Below are 21,069 nucleotides of genomic sequence, written 5' to 3' on the forward strand. Positions count from 1 at the left end.
GGATGATCTCTATAATGAGAAGACCATCCTAGAAAAAATCAGTCTACTATGAAACTTCTAACCCCATCAAAAGTGATTTAGAATGTGGATCGTAGATTTTTTATCAATAATTTATAAACCACTTTTGATGGACTTAGAAGTTTCAAATTGAGTTGATTTTTTGTGAAGATGATCTTCTCATCATAGTGGCCATCCTCACAAAAAATCAGCTCAATCCAAAACCTCTAACCCATATTTTGAAAAACAATTGTTTTTACATGTCTCCACCCCATTCAATTATATATATATATATGGGGGCGGTTCAAGGGCCATATGAGAAAACATATGAAAAAAGTTTCGTTTTTCAAAATAAGAGTTAGAGGTTTTGGATTGAGCTGATTTTTTGCAAGGATGGTCACTACGATGAAAAGATCATCCTCACAAAAAATCAGCTCAATCAGAAACTTCTAAATCCATCAAAAGTGATTTACAAATTAGTGATAAAAATTGGTAAAAAATCGACGGTCCACATTCTAAATCACTTTTAATGGGGTTAGAAGTTTCAGATTGGGCTGAATTGTTTTTGGATGATCTTCCCGTCATAGAGATCATCCTCACAAAAAATTAGCTCAATCCAAAAATCTAACCCATATTTTAAAATTTTTTGAAAAACGAAAGTTTTTACATATATTTTCTCATATGGCCCTTGAACCTGACCCTATATATATATATATATATATATATATATATATATATATATTTGATGACGAGGTGTCTGTCGAGCAGGCTCGAACTCTCTTCAAACCTTACTTTTTCAACTTCCTTGCAAAAACTCCCTTCTCAAAATCATTTATTTTTAAAGGATAAGATTACTGCATTTTTCAAGTATTGAATACAAAAGATTAATAGATAACTATAGTAACTAAAGGTGTTGGACACGAATCTTCACAAAATCATTTATTTTTAAAGGACAAGATTATTGCATTTTCCAACTATTGAATATAAAAAATTAATAGATAACTATAGCAACTAAAAGTGTTGGACACGAAATGTTCCAACACCATTATAATAAAGCAATGATATTACCACATCATTATGTTATGAATAAATAACATAAGTGGTTTTATCATATAGAATGACTTCACAATAAAATCACGGTTCTTCATTTTTTTAACCTGAAATTAAATTGTTACTTAATTTAAACCGAACCAACCCAGTCCAAAATTCACTGTTTGGTTTGGTTTTTAGTTTGAATTGGATTAAGCTGCACCCTTAATCAATTACTCCAAGATTCTCGGGATTCTTTCCCAATTTGAACTCAAAGATAATAGGATAATTTGTCTCATTACTCTGTTTTGATTTACCATTCCCTACCTATGTTATGTACGCGAACACCTTAGTGAATCTCACTTAGTAATTTGATCAAACACTTCTTCGGTATTCCACCAAATACCTTTTATGCAACACCTTCAAAATCTTGTTTGATAATGACAATGGAGGATAAACCAAAATAATAATAATAATAAAATGCAAAGAAGAATAAAAATCACGCAAAAAAATTAGTAAAAGGACAGTCCATAAGACAATGAATATACATGGTTCACCCAAAAGCTACATCCACAGATGTATGATTGTTGGAGCTCAATTTTATTATAAATCGATACAAGGAATCACCACTATCACTTAGTTTCACATTCATCTTTTAGATCTCGATATTTCAAAACCTTTGAATTTTTCATCTCCAGTTTTCTCTTATCTCATTTTCTCTAAAAAATACTTAGATTTGGACAATAAAATAATAAAAAATAAAAAATCTTTTTAGAAGCATCATATAAGTGAGATACTTACATAAGTTACAAATCCAATCCAAACTATCTTTTAGATCAAAGTAAAACCTATACTTAGATTGATCCCAATATATTTTCAGCCATACTTCAACCACCTGAGATGGATAGGCACTCAACTCAACTCAACTTAATTACATTATGTTAGTAGAGCTAATGATCTCCTTAAGTACTATTCATCTATCTAGTATCGGATCTTGCCTTACTTAGCTACCAAACCTATCTCAAATTCTATTTGTTTATACTTTTTAAGGTGAAAAGAAACAAGGATATACTTATTTTTATGAGGATTGGAAAGAAAATGATTATTTCTTTTATAAGTAAATCATATATTATTATTATTATTAAACTTTTTCTTGTACAAAGAAAATATTTATTTTGTATTATGATATTGAAGAGAGAATTTGTTCCAACATGAAAAAAGTAAGATGCCAAGGAAATTATTTCAATTTTTGGAAATAAAGTGTAAATAAAACTTAGATTTGGTTCTACTCATAAAAAGAAGAGTCGGGTTCCGTAGACCCCCATTACGACCCCTTTTGCGACACACCATTTTATCTTATATGGGCAAAAATGTTTAGAATGGGCAGATTTTTTGTGAGGATGATCTCTATGGTAAGGAGATCATCCTTGCCAAAAATCAGATCATTATGAAATTTCTAGTCCCATGTTTACAAGTTGAAAAATTTTAGATCGTCCAATTTTTGTAAATCAATTTTGATGGGGTTAGAAGTTTTGGAATTGAATGATTTTTTGTCAGGATAATCCCCTCATCACAAAGATCATCCTCACAAAAAATCAGCCCATTCCAAACATTTTTGCCTAGAAAAACGGTGAGTCGTAACGGGGGTCGTAATAACGCCATCCAAAAAAGAATTATTATTTTTATATATTTATATAAAAGAATCCCTTGTCAACTAGCATTCTTTTTTCCCCACTAAAATGATATATTTCCCTCCACTTTGAAAACAAATATTTTATTGATTAGAGGGGGAAATAATTGATGCACATGGAAAGAGACGACTCGACGATTATTAAAATCAACCAATAAAAAGCATCCACGTGTACAAATCCCATACGTCTAAGTTTTGACTCCTTTAACCTTTCTTCTAACCATGTGAACTCCTATTTCTAAGGGCATCTTTGGTTATTGTCGCCCCCAACAGCCTATCAAATCTATCCCTCATGCGCTGTAACTTATCTACTTTACCTAAAAAGCCCATCAATTTTTCTCTTTTTTACAATTTAACCCCCACTTCTTTCCCTTTATAAACCCCACCAATTTCCCCTCTTTTTCAACCTCTGTTCTTATTTCCGAAAACAATGGGTTTCTCAAAACCTTCATCAATGGCCGCCTTCGCTCTCCTCTTTCTCTTCTTCTTCTTCGTTTCTTCTTCTGCATTAGACATGTCGATCATCAGCCTCGATGAGAATCTCGAGGCGAAATCGAATTCCAGAACCGATGATGAAGTAATGGGTCTCTACGAATCGTGGCTTGTGAAACATGGGAAATCCTATAACGCGTTGGGAGAGAAGGACAAGAGGTTTGAGATATTCAAAGATAATCTGAGATTCATCGATGAACATAACTCAGATGAGACTCAAACGTATACGTTAGGTTTGAATAAGTTTGCAGATCTGACGAACGAAGAGTACAGGAAGATGTATTTGGGAACGAAGATCGACTCGAAGAGGAGGTTTTCTAGGCCGAAAAGTAACCGATACGTGTTTCGTGTCGGGGATGAGCTACCAAAATCTGTGGATTGGAGGGAAAAAGGCGCTGTTACTCACATCAAAGATCAAGGAAGCTGTGGTGAGTCTCTTTGATTGTTGATCATGTTAGATTTTGGTTTTAGAGTTCAGATCATTGATGAGGGGTTTTCTGTAAATTGGGAATCTCGAGGTTCATCTAACGGTTTAGATCTAGGAATTAGTGAAGACACCCTGAAAGTCAAAAACAAGCTTTTTTTTTTTCGTAATTATTATTTATTTATTTTTGGTGTTTTTTTTTATATTATATTTTATGTTCTGAGCGTCCAACGAACGGCTGAGATGAGATTATATTTCCTAGAGATTCGTTTGTTAATGAAATCTCTTCTGGTCTCACCGTCTCAGCCGAGACTACAAAAAGAAAAGAGAGCACTAGAGTCACTGTCTTCTTTTTATTAGAGACGTAATTTTTGTTAATTGACCATTATACCCATAATTTAACATTCGTCTCTGAAGGGTATTTTCGTAATCTTTGGTTGATTGTCATACTTTTTTTTAGTTGTACGGACCAGAGAAAAGCTGGTTTAACGGCCGTTATCATTGTAACCCTGCAACTTAACAGACGTTATGACGGTTTTCAATTTTTGATTTTAAGTTGAAAGTCTATTTTTCTTTTTTGGGAAAATAAAAAAATGGTAACATTGTTTAGTCTGGATTTCAAAATCCAAATAGAATAATATTTGTGGAAAAGAATCTGATTGGTAGATCACGGATTTTTCGTTGGTTCATGGAGAATCCGTTTTTATGTCCAGATTCATATTTCGAAATAATAATAAACAAATTAATTTAGTATTCGTCAGTAGGCCCAAGGGCCAAGACAGCTCACTTGATAAACCCAATGGCACTTGCGGTTTTCATGGGTCGCCTCAGACATGCCCATGCGCCTTAACTTAACCCCTATCTAATAATAACGACTTTATTATTTGTTTAGAGATTCTATTGCCCCGCCAGCTTTTGCTAACGCCACCCCAATTCATATGTAAATGTGGCGTTAGCCAGAGTTGGTGCGGCAATAAAAGCTTTTTTTTTAATTAGTTTATTTATTTATATTTTAAACCATTTATTTAAAAAAGAGAGCTGCTATTGGCACCCCAACTTTTACTTATTGCAAAAATAGCTGAGAATAAGTAAAAACAAGTGTAGTTGTTCGAAAATGTTGAGGTAATAACTTGAACCAAACTTTTGTAATGTTTGAATGATGTTTTTTTTTTATAGTCTGATAATTAATTTAAGAATTTGGGGTGTAATAAGTAAAAGTTGGGGTGCTAATAACAGCTCTTTAAAATAGAATCTTTTTCTAATATAAATTGGATTAATTGATATTAAAATCACAAGATTTCATTTTCCATAATTATAATATTTAAATTTTCAGAGATGGTGAATGCCAATGTCGATGTTACGACGTTAGGAATTTTTTTGAAATTCTCTTAAAAATATTTATTGTTTTTTCAGCCAAGATTTTGTCTTTCCTTGTATTAAGCAAGATATTATTATCATTGCATAATGGCATTAGAACATACTACTTAATTCAAGGTTGAGTTTTTTAAAACGATTGAATTTCAACCTGATTCAAATATGTGAGTTTTAAAACCATATTTAGAGATAGTGCTAACGTTTGTTACATTTTTTATTTTATTTTTAAAAAAATGAAGGGAGCTGCTGGGCGTTCTCTACCATTGCTGGGGTTGAGGGGATCAACCAGATCGTAACTGGTGATCTATTATCACTATCAGAGCAAGAGTTGGTAGACTGCGACACATCCTATAACCAAGGATGCAACGGGGGTCTCATGGACTACGCTTTCCAATTCATCATCAACAATGGTGGCATCGATACAGAAGAAGATTATCCTTACAATGGCTTGGACGGACGTTGTGACCAGAGCCGGGTTCGTACCATACTACATTACCCTTTTCACTCTATTACTCTTTAATTTTGGATTTATGTCAATAATCCTAGCTTCGGTTCGCTGACATCCTTGTTTGCAATTAATGCAGAAAAATGCCCGAGTTGTTTCCATTGATGGGTATGAGGATGTTCCAGTGAATGATGAGAAGGCTTTGCAAAAAGCGGTCGCGAACCAACCTATCAGTGTTGCCATCGAAGCCGGCGGCCGAGCTTTCCAGCTCTACTCATCGGTAAGACCATCAATCTATCTGTTTTTGTTGTGAAATTTAATTGTTTTTGCTAAATTATATGGAGTTTGGGTGAGTTCTTCGATGATTGCCCATTGAATTGTTATTAGTTATAGATAATTGTGCAGATTTGGATGAATTATAGGATTGTCACCAATTAAATACTCTCATAAGCTAATGTGTGTGATTTAGAGAAAAAACTTTGAAGTGCCCATCTCACTTCAAAATTTTGTTAGAACCCTCTCCTTTGGATTACACGCGGTATCTCCAAGGAGATATCCCAAATATTAACCAAATAGTAGGGACGTGAAATAAACAGAAAAAAACAAGTGCATGTTATTATGGGGAGGGTTCGTCCAAAATTTTTAATAGGCCTGGCCACTTCAAAGTCGGACTCATGATTTAGCATGTTGATAGAGAGAATATTTCTCCTTGATTGAGCTGAATATTTGAGAGAAATTTCTAACAAATTCCGGGAAGTGTTCATTTGTTTCTCGTCCACCCCACCCACCCCAATATTCGTTCTTATTTTTATTTTTTTTATACTTCAGGGTATATTCACAGGGAAATGCGGGACAGAGCTGGATCATGGGGTCGCTGCTGTTGGATATGGAACTGAGAATGGAAAAGATTATTGGATCGTGAAGAACTCGTGGGATTCCAGCTGGGGAGAGGACGGGTACATCAGGATGGAGCGTAATGTAGCTAGCACAAAAACTGGGAAGTGTGGGATAGCAATGGAAGCCTCATACCCTATAAAGAAGGGCCAGAACCCTCCAAACCCAGGCCCTTCACCCCCATCTCCAGTGAAGCCCCCTCACTATTGTGACAGCTTCTATGTCTGCCCCGCGAGCCAAACATGTTGCTGCACCTACGTGTATGGAAAATACTGCTTTGAATGGGGATGCTGCCCACTCGAATCTGCTTCCTGCTGTGAAGACGAGAGCAGTTGCTGTCCCCACGATTATCCCGTCTGCCACCTTAAAGACAAAACCTGCCAAATGGTAAGAGATGAACATACCCAAACCATCCTTTTGGCTTTCTTTATATTTATATCATAGTAACAAAGTTCAGATTTGGTAATTATTCGGTGGGGGTTCAATTCGGTTAATTCAGGAAAGTTTCGTAGAAAAGTAGGCAAAAATTTGGAGATTATACAACATATTTTAGAGCCATGATCCAGAATGGCGTCCCTTTCCTGTAGCAACAAACAGTGTCTATGTGGCACATTTTGGCTGGAAATTAAATGCATTGGGTTGTGTGCTATGTAGAAAACGGCTTGTTTAGGAGCCTGATGTGTTTTATAGTCCAACCAAAGTGTGCCAGCTAGACACCATTCTTATTCTATAGGGCATGGGAGGCCGTTCTGAATCCTCATGCAATATTTCATTGGGTTTCTTACCAAAACCTATCATCTTCAACCTCTCTAAATCCTACTTCTTGACGTTTGAATGTTGAAAAAACTGAGATTTTGGAGGTAAAGGGTTAGTTTTTCTACCATATTCAACGATGAATTGAGGGATCATCAATTAATTTGTTAATTTGCCGAATTAATCGGACAAACCCTAGTTTGGTAATTTTACGTTTTTTTGTTTTTTGTTCTGTTTGTATTTGTTTTTGAAAAAGTCAGAAGAAATTTGTACTATGATCAATATATATATATTCCCCATTTACTGACATTTCTTAATGCCCAACAGAGCAAGGACAACCCATTGGGAGTAAAGGCACTTAAGCGTTCGGCTGCTAAACCTCACTGGTTTTATAGCACTACTGAAGGAAAGAAGATTAGCAGCGCTTGAGAGATCTTCGACGCATTTTGGTTGGGAAGGTGTGTACAAGAGCAAGGGCAAATCTTGATGATAACCCTCAGTAATTCCTACACCGTGTAATGGTCTAAGATAACAATGATTGTACAGTGTTTCATATTTGCTTATCTTATTTGCTCACAAACGGAACTCATCATTAATTTACTTTTGGTGGTTCTTGGGTAAATCGATCTTCGGTTACCATTTCAGTGGATTACCCTTCTTCAGTAGTTTGTCTCTGTAAACCAGTTACTTCTATATGAATTACAGAAGAATATCATGAACACCCATCAATATTCAGTAATTGGTTTGTGTGAATTCACATGTTCTCGCTTACTTGCAGTAGTTTATATTGATGTTCGTGACTCGATTGGGTTATTTATGTTGCAACATTTTTTCATGGTTTTGATCTATATACGAGCTTTGGATAATCATGATGTTTGTTTAGAGCATTAAAGAAAATTTTGTTCTGCCATGAGCACATTTGAGGAGGGGGGGTTCCATTTGTGGATTTACTCAACATGGTAGTTTAAGAGTTCCTTTATTAAATTGATAATGAATTGCTTATTATAACCTTCAGTGGTTGTATGTGACAGAAACAAACTACTTCTCAAACAAAATCCAGGTGGGACTCACCTCGTAAGAAGGGGGTAGAGACAGTATTTTATTCACCTACGCCCATCATACCAACGAGAGAGACCTTAGGAGAGAGTGACTCTCTCAACCAACCCAAAATCCTGGTGGAGACGTACATCATAATAAATGGTTTTTTGTTTTTTATTTGAGAGATTTACCTTGCAGGGCTGTATGTTGCAATTTTATTAAAAAAAAAAACTACCCTTCTTTGTCGAGTTCGTTACTTCAACAAACCTAACTTTACGAATCATGCTACCAAAACCAACATGATAAGATATCAAAGCTTCTTGAAGGTGGTTGGGCTCACATGGTAATCAAATTAGTAATCTGCAACCTAGATGTATATGTATTTAATGGAAAACTTGAAACATCTAAAAATAAATTCTTTCTAAGTTTTGATCGTAGGTGTTGAAAATGGATGGCTATGAAACTCCTAAATTTAAAATTAAAATTTAACGGGGAAAATTAACCCTTTTTTTCTTTTCTTTAATTCTTATAATTTTGTTCTTTTTAACCCTGTGGCATCACATCATGTTTTTGGATGCCAGAAATTGATGTGGTTAGAATCCACTCCAACAAAGAAAATGCATAAATTTGAATTTTATGACGTGGGCACTCACTCCAGGGTTTGCTCAATAACAAACTTGAGAAAGTGAGGTTTGGTGGGTAACAAACTTCATAAAGTAGAGTTCTCTTGGAGTTGTTAGAGTTCCAATGGAGTTTTTGTAATAAAAATGCAATTTTGTTGGGTAAATCTCTTTTTTTGTTTTTTTTATATCCCACTGGAGTGATACTAAAATTAACATTAATGCTTTCACTTGCGTTTAATAAAAAAATCCCAATCATTAATTGTTGAGTTGAACCAATTTTATGGTTTTGGGCAGTGAGTTAAAGGATGTCATTGTCAACTTTGTTATGATAAGTATTAGTAGATTTCTTATTAAATGCGAAGATTTCTTTTCTGATTTTCAATTTAGACCACCTTGAATTTCTTGTTGTATTGACTCTAGCATAAAAGCTCGGATGTTATAGTCTTCCCTCCCTGCAGTGAATATTTCCATGGATTCTTAGGTCAGGTCTTATAATACCTCAAGACCTTTTGAGACACGTGTCATTTCTCAGTGTTCTGACTAAAATGGGTTTCACGTAACCGAATACCAAGATTCTTATACAAAAAAATGAGACATTTCATGTCCATAGAGGCTGCTTTGTCGTGCTAGGTCATTGACCATGCAGAATCTCCCAATTTTCCATTTTTAACTTTGAAATGAAATGGTGTTTTCTGCCCCAATTAGAAGGCCTTTTTAAAGAAAGGAGGTTCACAATTTTTTGTTGTCCCAAGAAATCGTTTCACACATTGTTGAGTGGAGTGCGCACAGAACCATGCTATCTCAATGAAAAACATCTATGGTTCTGTGCACATCCACATAAACGTGTGAAGCGATGTCAATGTTAATGTCACTTTAGCATTTATTTTTTTCATTGTTTGGAAAGGTCATTGTAGAATCCCTCTCCACATTTTCCCATTGTCCTTGTTCTTATTATCTTCCTATTTTTGACTTTACTATCTCAAGTTATATATGCCTCGCACCAACCACACTCCTTCTCTACCCTTAATTTACTTCCCAATAAAAACCATTTCCACACTATAAAGCACCTTTTTTAAGTTGGGGTTGGGCAGGGCTCCACCATACCAAAGATGAACACAATTATAGACAAAAATGTCTACATTCTCAAGTGTTACCTTCAATGTTCGATGCATGGTAAATGCAAATGAAACCATTCTTCGTTAAAATATGAAGCCAAATTTTTTTATCTTCGGTCGACGTTGAGACGAGATAGTTTATGATTATTGTAGAGGATATTTATTGCTAGGTACCAAGGGGCGACACGTGACACCTAGGGATTTGATTCAAGTACAGAGATACGAGGGTAAGCTCAGTGACTCGATCACAAACCAACCATGGGTTAGGGTCTCAGTTGGATAAAAGCAGAGAATAGATCAAAATGGATTAAATTGTCCCTTATTGGGATCATCCATTTGCAATATCAACACGTATTCCGAGGTGGACACGTGGCATCATTTGAAGATGTTTATTTTCCTTTTTAATGTAATAACTAATTTAGGTAAGGGTAATCTGGTCAATTGTATCCTAAGAATGGTTAGAACTCTTTTAGGGCTTTTTATAAAAAGGTTTTGGGGCCATTGGAAGAGGGGGAAGAGGAGTTGAGGAGGCCAAGTAACCAAGAGATTCATAGTGAAATGACTCCTCGAGCCCGTGGATGTAGGCACATTTGTCGAACCACGTAAAAAATTTGTCTTCTAATCTTTTTCATGTTTTTATTATTGTTTTGGGGGGATTAAATGAAAAATGGTGGTAGAGGTTGATTTATCCCAAAATCGGTCTCCACACTTACAATGAGTTTGCACTAGTGATTTGCACTATGCCTTTTGTAAATGGATTAATTACTCATAGTCTAAGAGAGGTTCCTTAGTGTATGTTACTTGCGGATGATGTAGTTTTAGTAGATAAATTAGAGAGGGAGCAAACTCAAAACTAGACCTATAGAGAGATACATTAGAAACTAATAGATTAATGTAATACACAGATATTCCTAATACATGCGCAATTATGGCAAAATCGTTGGTATTTTAACAACGAATTCGTTGATTATAAAAGTGAAGAATTTACTGGGAAAACATATTTCGAGAATTAAAATGAATAGTGTACAGGGATCGATATTTTGTCATTCAACCCATGAAATAGAGTTCGCCCATTAAATATTAAAACACACCATTCAAATATAGCAAAGATTTGGCTCAAGTTATTAATAAATATTTTTTTTTTTTGGAAGGTAAGTCATTAATAAACATTACCTAACATTATAACACTTGGTCAAACAATTTCAGTAGTTGTTTACAATTAGCATTAGGCTCATATAAAATCCTATACCTAAAAAATAGAAATCTAACTGAAAAATAGAAAGAGCTATTATTTGCACCCTATCCTTTACTTATTCACAACCATCCACTTATTTTTATTTTAATTGGGGTGTAATAAGTAAAATTTGAGTTGCCAATAGCAATTCTCCTCATTTATCTCACGATGGATAATCCAAAATGAGAGAATCCAAACCTGAAAGGTTAAGTTGAAGTGTTGAACACTTCCCCATCTCAGCTTAGGTTGTTGAAAGATACCCGTCCTAATTACACGGTAGTATGGTTGGTATTTATAATTGTTAAGACTCAAACCAATGCTTCAAAAATATCTAGGCGTCAAATAGAGCAGAAAGTTTTAGTCTTAACCTAAGGATCATAATACCCTCATGCTTCAAGGTTGACGCTCTCAAGTTGCCCATTCCTAGCTTGGTCTTCTTTCCAAGTACCAAGTACCTTTCACTTTTTTCATAAGTCGCCATATTTCCAAGTATTAAGTACCTTTTTCACTTTTTTTCCATAAAATAGTAGTACCATCTTCACAAATTAGGGTAATGGCCCTTTCCATATTATGGGAAGCTTTTTTTTTTTTTTTCTTTCTTTCCTCCATAATCGCCTTCCCATGACTCAAACCCTGGACCTCATACTATGGGAAGTAAGTTGAACCCCTAATCAATTACTCCAAGATTCTCGGGATTCTTTCCCAATTTGAACTCAAAAATGATAGGACAATTTGTCTCATTACTCTATTTTGGTATGTCATTCCCTGCTTGTGTTGTGTATGCAAATACCTTAGTGAAGCTCCCTTAGTATTCTATCAAACACTTATTGGGTATTCCACCAAACACCTCTTATGCAACATCTTCAAGGTCTTGTTTGATAATCACAATGGAGGATAAATCAAAATAATAATAATAAAATGCAAAGAAAAGTCAAAATCACACAAGGAAAATAGTGAAAGGACGACCCACAAGACAATAAATTTTTATGGTTCACCCAAAGGCTACATCCATAGAAGTATGATTGTCGGAGTTCAATTTTATTATAAAAAACGAGGGGTAAATTGATATAAGAAATCACGTCTATCACTTAGTTTCACCTTCTTATTTTAGATCTCAATCTTTCCAAATCTCTCAATTTCTCATCTCCAGTTTTCTTTTTTTCTCTTCTATCATTTTCTCCAGAAAAGATTTAGATTTAGACAAAAACAAAAAAAAATTACAAAACCTTTTTAGAAGCATCACGTAAGTGAGATACTTACATAAGTTATAAGTCCAACCCAAACTATCTTGGACGAGAGTAAAACCTGTACTTGGACAACTTGAGATGGATAAACACTCAACTCAATCACTTTATGTTAGTAGAACTAACGATCTCCTTAAGTACTATTCATCTATCTAGTATCCGATCTTGCCTTACATAGCCACCAAACCTATCTCAAATTCTGACATTGTAAGGTCCAAATCATATTCATCTTGTTTATACTTTATAAGGTGAAATAAAACAAGGAAAGACTTATTTTTATGAGGATTGGAAAGAAATGATTATTACTTTTATAAGTAAATCATGTCTTATCATTTTTATTAAACTTCTTCTTTTACAGAAGGAAATATTTATTTTGTATTTTATAATTTTGAAGAGAGAATTTGTTCCAACATGAAAAAAGTAAGATGTGAAGGAAATTATTTCAATTTTTGGAAATAAAGTGTAAATAAAACTAAGATTTGGGTCCTGCCCATAAAAAGAATTATTATTTTTATATAAAAGAATCCCTTGTCAATAAGCACTCTTTTTTCCCCACTAAAATTATATATTTCCCTCCACTTTAAATACAAATCTTTTATTGATTGGAGGGCGAAATAATTGATGCACATGGAAAGAGACGAGACGACATGACTATTATTAAAATCTACCAATAACAAACATCCACGTGTACAAATCCCATACGTCTAATTTCTGCCTCCTTTAACCTTTCTTCTATCCATGTGAACTCCTCTTTCTAAGGGCATCTTTGGTTATTGCGCTGTAACTTTTCTACTTTACCAAAAAGCCCATCAATTTTTCTCTTTTTACAATTTAAACCCCACTTATTTACGTTTATAAACCCCACCAATTTCCCCCCTTTTTCCACCTCTGTTCTTCTTTCCGAAAGCAATGGGTTTCTCAAAACCTTCATCAATGGCCGCCCTCGCTCTCCTTTTTCTCTTCTTCTTCGTTTCTTCTTCTGCATTAGACATGTCGATCATCACCCTCGATGAGAATCTCGAGGCGAAATCGAATTCCAGAACCGATGATGAAGTAATGGGTCTCTACGAATCGTGGCTTGTGAAACATGGGAAATCCTATAACGCGTTGGGAGAGAAGGACAAGAGGTTTGAGATATTCAAAGATAATCTGAGATTCATCGATGAACATAACTCAGATGAGACTCAAACGTATACGTTAGGTTTGAATAAGTTTGCAGATCTGACGAACGAAGAGTACAGGAAGATGTATTTGGGAACGAAGATCGATTCGAAGAGGAGGTTTTCTAGGCCGAAAAGTAACCGATACGCGTTTCGTGTCGGGGATGAGCTACCAACGTCTGTGGATTGGAGGGAAAAAGGCGCTGTTACTCCCGTCAAAGATCAAGGAAGCTGTGGTGAGTCTCTTTGATTGTTGATCATGTTAGATTTCGTTTTTAGAGTTCATATCATTGATGATCAAAGAGGTTTTCTGTAAATGGGAATCTTGAGGTTCAGCTAACGGTTTAGATCTAGGAATTAGTAAAGACACCCTGAAGTCAGAACAAGTTTTTTTTTTCGTAATTATTATTTATTTATTTTTGCTGTTTTTTTACATTTTATGCTCTGAGCGTCCGACGAACGGCTGAGATGTGATTATATTTCCTAGAGATTCGATTATTAATTAAATCGTTCTGGTCTCACCGTCGCAGCCGAGACTACAAAAAGAAAAGAGTGTACTACGGACTCTGCTCTCTTCTTTTATCAGGCACGTAATTTTTGTTAATTGACCATTATGCACTTAATTTACCTTTTGTCTCTGAAGGGTATTTTCGTAATCTTTGGTTGATTGTCATATATATATATATTTTTTAGTTGTACAGACTAGAGCTAAAGCAGGTTTAACGGCCGTTATCATTGTAACTCTGTAACTTAACAGACGTTATGACGGTTTTCAATTTTTGATTTTAAGTTGAAAGTCTATTTTTCTTTTTTTGGAAAATAAAAATAATGGTAATATTGTTCTAGTCTGGATTCCAAAATCCAAATAATAATATTTGTGGTTGATCACGGATTTTTCGTTGGCTCATGGTGAATCCGTTTTCATGTCTGGATTCATATTTCGAAATAATAATAAACAAATTAATTTAGTATTCGTCAGTAGGCCCAAGGGCCAAGACAGCTCACTTGATAAGCCCAATGGTCTTCATGGTTTTCATGGGGTCGCCTCAGACTTGCCCATGTGCCTTAACTTATCCCCTGTCTGATAATAATGACTCTATTATTTATTTAGAGATTCTATTGCCACACCAGCTTTTGCTAATGCCACCCCAATTCATATGTAAATCACCAAAAATTAACACACATCTTGGGGTGGCGTTAGCAAAAGTTGGTTGGGTGGGGGGCAGTAAAAGAATTTTTTTTTTTTTCCAATTGGTTTATTTATTTATATTTTAAACCATTTATTTAAAAAAGATGGCTGCTATTGGAACCTCAACTTTTACTTGTCGCAAAAATGGCTGAGAATAAGTAAAAACAAGTGTAGTTTGAAAATGTTGAGGTAATAACTTGAACCAAACTTCTGTAATGTTTGAGTGATGTATTTTAATCTGATAATTAATTTAAGAATTTGGGGTGTAATAAGTAAAAGTTGGGGTGCCAAAAACAGCTCTTTAAAGTAGAATATTTTTCTAATAATATAAATTGGATTAGTTGATGTTAAAATCACAAGATTTCATTTTCCATAATTATAATATTTAAATTTTCAGAGATGGTGAATGCCAATGTCTAAGGTTTCATGAGATGTTATAATTTTAGGATTTTTTTTATAAATTTCTCTTAAAAACATTTATTATTTTTTCAGACAAGATTTTGTCTTTCCTTGTATTAAGCAAGATATTATTATCATTGTGCAATGGCATTAGAACATACACCTTAATTCAAGGTCGAGTTTTTAAAACGATTGAATTTCAACCTGATTCAAATATGTGAGTTTTAAAACCATATTTAGAGAGGGTGCTAACGTTTGTTACATTTTTTATTTTATTTAAAAAAAAATGAAGGGAGTTGCTGGGCGTTCTCTACCATTGCTGGGGTTGAGGGGATCAACCAGATCGTAACTGGGGATCTATTATCACTATCAGAGCAAGAGTTGGTAGACTGTGACACATCCTACAACCAAGGATGCAACGGGGGTCTCATGGACTACGCTTTCCAATTCATCATCAACAATGGTGGCATCAACACAGAAGAAGATTATCCTTACAATGGCTTGGACGGACGATGCGACCAGAGCCGGGTCTGTAACATACTACATTACCCTTTGCACTCTATTCCTCTTTAATTTTGGATTTATGTCAATAATCCTAGCTTTGGTTCTCTGACATCCTTGTTTGCAATTAATGCAGAAAAATGCCCGAGTTGTTACCATCGATGGGTATGAGGATGTTCCAGTGAATGACGAGAAGGCTTTGCAAAAAGCGGTTGTGAACCAACCTATCAGTGTCGCCATCGAAGCCGGTGGCCGAGCTTTCCAGCTCTACTCATCGGTAAGACCATCAATCTATCTGTTTCTGTTGTGAAATGTAATTGTTATTGCTAAATTATATGGATTTTGGGTGAGTTCTTCGATGATTGCCCATTGAATTGTTATTAGTTATAGATCATTGTGCAGATTTGGGATGAATTCTAGGATTGTCACCAATTGAATACTCTCAATTAATGGGTAGATAAGCTAATGTGTGTGATTTAGGGAAAAAACTTTGAAGCACCCATCTCGCTTCAAAATTTTGTTAGAACCCTCTCCTCTGGGTTTTACGTGGTATCTCCAAGGAGATATCCCAAATATTAACCAAATAGTAGGGGCGTGAAATAAACAAAAAAAACAAGTGTCATGTTATGAGGAGGGTTCCTCCAAAATTTTGAATCGGCCTGGCCGCTTCAAAGTCGGACTCATGATTTAGCATGATGATAGAGAGAATATTTCTCCTTGATTGAGCTGAATATTTGAAAGAAATTTCAAACAAATTCCTGGAAGAGTTCATTTGTTTCCTGTCCACCCCACCCACCCCAATATTCGTTCTTATTTTTATTTTTTTTAATACTTCAGGGTATATTCACGGGGCAATGCGGGGCAGAGCTGGATCATGGGGTCGCTACTGTTGGATATGGAACCGAGAATGGCAAAGATTATTGGATCGTGAAGAACTCGTGGGATTCCAGCTGGGGAGAGGACGGGTACATCAGGATGGAGCGTAATGTAGCTGGCACAAGAACTGGAAAGTGTGGGATAGCAATGGAAGCCTCTTACCCTATAAAGAAAGGCCAGAACCCTCCAAACTCCCGCCCTTCACCCCCATCTCCAGTGAAGCCCCCTCACTATTGTGACAACTACTACGTCTGCCCCGCGGGCCAAACATGTTGCTGCACCTACGTGTATGGAAAATACTGCTTTGAATGGGGATGCTGCCCACTCGAATCTGCTTCCTGCTGTGAAGACGAGAGCAGTTGCTGTCCCCACGATTATCCCGTCTGCCACCTTAGAGACGGAACCTGCCGACTGGTAAGAGATCAACATACCCAAACCGTCCTTTGGGCTTCCTTCATATTTAATATCATAGTAACAAAGTTCGGATTTGGTAATTATTCGGTGGGTGGTTCAGTTTGGTTAGTTCAGGAAAGTTTCGTAGAAAAGTGGCAAAAAGTTGCAGACTATACAAAATATTTTAGAGCCACGATCCAGAATGGCGTCCCTTTCCTGTAGCAACAAACAGTGTCTATGTGGCACATTTTGGCTGGAAACTAAACATATTGGGTTGTGTCCTATGAAGAAAACGGCTTGTTTAGGAGCCTGATATGTTTTATAGTCCAGGAAAAATGCGCCAGCTAGACACCATTCTTATTCTATAGGGCATGGGAAGGTGTTCTGAATCCTCATCCAATATTTTATTGGGTTTCTTACCAAAACCTATCATCTTCAACCTCTAAATCCTATCTTCTTCTTGACATTTGAATGTTGAAAAAACTGAGATTTTGGAGGTAAAGGGTAAGTTTTTCTACCATATTCAACGATGAATTGAGGGATCATCAATTAATTTGTTAATTTGCCGGATTAATCGGACAAACCCTAGTTTGGTAATTTTACGTTTTTTTTTTTTTTTTTCTGTTTGTTTTTGTTTTTGAAAAAGTCAGGAGAAATTTGTGACTATGATCAATACATATATATATATATTCACCATTTACTGACATTTCTTAATGCCCAACAGAGCAAGGACAACCCATTGGGTGTAAAGGCACTTGAGCGATCGGCTGCTAAACCTCACTGGTTTTATAGCACTACTGAAGGGAAGAAGATTAGCAGCGCTTGAGAGATCTTCACATTTTGGTCGGGGAGGTGTATACAAGAGCAAGGGTGGGGATCATTGGTAGTTTGTTTGCTCATCTTGATGATAACCCCTCAGTAACTCCTACTGTGCGTAATGTTCTAAGATAACAATGATTGTACAGTGTTTCATATTTGCTTATCTTATTTGCTCACGAACGGATCTCATCGTTAATTTACTTTTGGTGGTTCTTGGGTAAATCCATCTTCGGTTAGCATTTCAACGGATTACCCTTCTTCAGTAGTTTGTCTTCGTAAACCAGTTACTTCTATATGAATTACAGAAGTTTGCATGAATTCACAAGTTCTCGCTTACGTGCAGTAGTTTATATTGATGTTCGTGACTCGATTGGGTAATTTATGTTGCAAATTTTTTTCATGGTTTTGATCTCTACACAAACTTTGGATCATCACGATGTTTGTTTAGAGCATTACAGAAAATTTTGTTCTGCCATGAGCACATTGAAGGGGGGTGGGGGGGTTCCATTTGTGGATTTACTCAACAGGTGGGACCCACCTCGTAAAAAGGGGTAGAGATAAGAGAGTATTTAATTCACCTACTCCCATCATACCAACGAGAGTGACTTTCTCTTAACCAATCCAAAATCCAGGTGGAGATGTACATCATGATAAATGGTTTTTTGTTTTTTTTTTTTTTGGAGAGATTTACCTGGCAGACCTGTGTGTTGCAATTTTATTATATAAAAAAAACTACCCCACTTTATCGAGTTCGTTACTTTAAGGTGGTTGGGTCACATGGATAATCAAATTAGCAATCCAGCAACTAAGATTAAAATTTAACAGTGAAAATTAATTTTTTTCTGATATATTTTTTTAAATTCTTTAAATTTTGTCTTTTTTAATTGTGTGGCATCGGATAATGTTTTTGGATGCCAGAAATTGATGTGGTTTGAATCCACTCTAACAAAGTAATTGCATTTTATGACGTGGAGGCTCACTTTAGGATTTGCTTGGTAACAAACTTGAGAAAGTGAGGTCTGGTGGGTAACAAATTTCATAAAGTAAGGTTCCCTTGGAGTTGTCTGAGTTCTAAGGGAGTTTTTGTAATAAAAATGCAATTCTATTGGATAAATCTCTTTTTTATTTTATTTTAATCCCATTGGAGTGAAACTAACATTAATATCGTTTCACACATTGCAGATGTGGAGGTACGCATATAACGATTTGATTCTTTTCAAAGCCAAATATAACATGTGGAAGGGTATTTTAGACCCCACTCCTCGAGATTCATGATGTTATTAATAAGGCTTGATCGACCTTGATTTGTAGACTCTTTTGCTCCAGTGGATGATTCCTCAATCTTTCTCCTCTACTCAAAGAGTTGATGTCAAGTTTGAGCTTTTGGCATTGAAGATGGAGAAGGATGATCCCCCAGTGTAATGCCTGCCAATAATTCTCTGAAGAGTAGGTTAGATTGGAATGATACTGGGGGATAAAATTGAATTTAGATAACTTAGAGAAAATGATGAAGAGTGAAACTCAGTAGGGTGATTTTGATCTCCAAAATTTAAAACCCTTGCCTTACTTTGAGTGGGGGTTTTATAACCCCGTAGTTGGACAAGTGTCACCATATAACTTATCTAAGTGTACAAGTCGAGTGGGTTATGAGTTGGCTCATGTAGTTGATTGCGCTCTTGGGTTCTATTCCTACGTCTCATTAATGCTTTCACTTGAGTTTGATAAAAAATATCCCAAACATTAATTGCTGAGTTGAATCGATTTCATGATTTTGGGATTAGTGAGTTAGAGGATGCCATTGTTAACTTTGTTATGATTAGTGTTACTGGATATTGTATTAAATGCGAAGATTTCTTTCTTGATTTTCAATTTAAACCACCTTGAATTCCTTGTTGTATTGACTTTGGTGTAAAAGCTTGGATGTTTCAGTTTTCCCTTGCCGTAGTGAATATTTCCATGGATTCTTAGGTCAAGATTTGTAATACCTCCAAACCTTTTGGAAAATGTGTCATTTGTCAATGTTGTGACTAAAATGAGTACCTCATAACTGAATATCAAGATTTTTACCCAAAAAAAATGAGACATTTCATGCCCATAAAGGCTGCTTCGTCATGCTACGTCACTGACCATACATAATTTTCATAGCCAATTTTCCATTTTTGACTTTGAAATGAAATGGTGTTTTTCTACCCCAATTAAAAGGCATTTTTAAAGAAAGGAGGTTCACTATTTTTTGTTGTCCCAAGAAATCGTTTCACACATCATTGAGTGGAGTGCGCACATAACCATAGATGCTTTTCACATGTATTTCAATGAAAAGCATCTATGGTTCTGTACACATACCCATGTCAACATGTGAAGCGATGTCAATGTTAATGTCACTTTAGCATTTTTTTTTTCATTGTTTGGAGTTGAAGGTCATTGTTGAATCCCTCTCCACATTTTCTCATTGTCCTTGTTCTTATTATCTTCCTATTTTTTACTTTACTTTCTCAAGTTATATATGCCTTGCACCAACCACACTCCTTCTCTCCCCTTAATTTACAGCCCAATAAGCACCATTTCCACACTACAAAGCACCTTATTTATTTATTTATTTATGATTGATGAACACAATTATACATAAAAATGTCTACATTCTCAAGTGTTATGTTGAATGTTCGATACATGGTAAATGCAAATGAAACCATTCTTTGTTAAAATATGAAGCCAAATTTTTTTTATCCTTGACCGATGTTGAGACGAGATAGTTTATAGTTATGATTAATTTGTGCTAGTGATCTGCACTATGCCTGTTGTAAATGGATGAATTACTCAGTCTAGGAGAGGTTCCTTAGCGTACGTTACTTATGGATGATGTAGTTTTAGTACATAAAATAGAGAGGGAGCAAACTGAAAACTAGAACTAAAGAGAGATACATTATAAACTAATAAATAGTTTAATGTAATACACAAATATTCCTAATACATGCGCAATTATGGCAATATCGTTAGTATTTTAACAACGAATTCGTTGATTATAAAAGTGAAGAATTTACTAGGAAAACATATTTCAAGAATTAAAATGAATAGTGTACCAGGCTCGATATTTTATCATTCAACCCATGAAATAGAGTTTCGCTCATTAAATATTAAAACACATCGTTCGAATATAGTAAAGATTTGGCTCGAGTTATTAATAAATATTTTTTTTTTGAAAGGTAAGTTATTAATAAACATTACAAAACATTATAACACTCAGTCAAACAATTCTAGTAGTTGTTTACAATTAGCATTAGGCTGATATAAAATCCTATACCTAAAAAATAGAAATCTAACTAAAAAACAGAGAGCTATTATTTGCACCCCAACCTTTACTTATTCTCAACCATCCACTTATT

The 21,069-nt window shown here is 35.2% G+C and overlaps 2 protein-coding genes across 2 annotated transcripts; both read left to right on the forward strand.

Moving 5' to 3' along the window:
* Positions 1 to 3,107: 3,107 nt before the first annotated feature.
* LOC147403817 (cysteine proteinase mucunain-like) lies at positions 3,108 to 7,851 on the forward strand. The gene is made up of 5 exons (XM_086439560.1): positions 3,108 to 3,636; positions 5,246 to 5,481; positions 5,591 to 5,731; positions 6,280 to 6,732; positions 7,426 to 7,851. Exons 1-5 carry the CDS (start codon positions 3,147 to 3,149, stop codon positions 7,525 to 7,527), a joined length of 1,422 nt encoding a protein of 473 aa, XP_086295686.1. The 5' UTR covers positions 3,108 to 3,146; the 3' UTR covers positions 7,528 to 7,851.
* Positions 7,852 to 13,227: 5,376 nt separating this feature from the next.
* On the forward strand, positions 13,228 to 18,007 carry LOC147403818 (cysteine proteinase mucunain-like). The gene is made up of 5 exons (XM_086439561.1): positions 13,228 to 13,748; positions 15,393 to 15,628; positions 15,738 to 15,878; positions 16,439 to 16,891; positions 17,595 to 18,007. The coding sequence occupies exons 1-5, from the start codon at positions 13,262 to 13,264 to the stop codon at positions 17,694 to 17,696; spliced, it is 1,419 nt and encodes a 472-aa protein (XP_086295687.1). The 5' UTR covers positions 13,228 to 13,261; the 3' UTR covers positions 17,697 to 18,007.
* Positions 18,008 to 21,069: the final 3,062 nt, after the last annotated feature.

This window comes from Akebia trifoliata, chromosome 4 (genome assembly GCF_017979445.1).
Source record: "Akebia trifoliata isolate Shusen 1 chromosome 4, ASM1797944v1, whole genome shotgun sequence".
Classification (NCBI taxonomy): domain Eukaryota; kingdom Viridiplantae; phylum Streptophyta; class Magnoliopsida; order Ranunculales; family Lardizabalaceae; genus Akebia; species Akebia trifoliata.

What these genes read in the sequence shown, in the direction of transcription:
- LOC147403817 (XM_086439560.1), top strand. Translation starts at nt 3,147, where the DNA reads ATGGGTTTCTCAAAACCTTCATCAATGGCCGCCTTCGCTCTCCTCTTT. An exon ending in CAAAGATCAAGGAAGCTGTG is followed by an intron (nt 3,637 to 5,245) that starts GTGAGTCTCTTT and finishes AAAAAAATGAAG; the next exon opens with GGAGCTGCTGGGCGTTCTCT. An exon ending in AAGACAAAACCTGCCAAATG is followed by an intron (nt 6,733 to 7,425) that starts GTAAGAGATGAA and finishes AATGCCCAACAG; the next exon opens with AGCAAGGACAACCCATTGGG.
- LOC147403818 (XM_086439561.1), top strand. Translation starts at nt 13,262, where the DNA reads ATGGGTTTCTCAAAACCTTCATCAATGGCCGCCCTCGCTCTCCTTTTT. An exon ending in GACGATGCGACCAGAGCCGG is followed by an intron (nt 15,629 to 15,737) that starts GTCTGTAACATA and finishes CAATTAATGCAG; the next exon opens with AAAAATGCCCGAGTTGTTAC. An exon ending in GAGACGGAACCTGCCGACTG is followed by an intron (nt 16,892 to 17,594) that starts GTAAGAGATCAA and finishes AATGCCCAACAG; the next exon opens with AGCAAGGACAACCCATTGGG.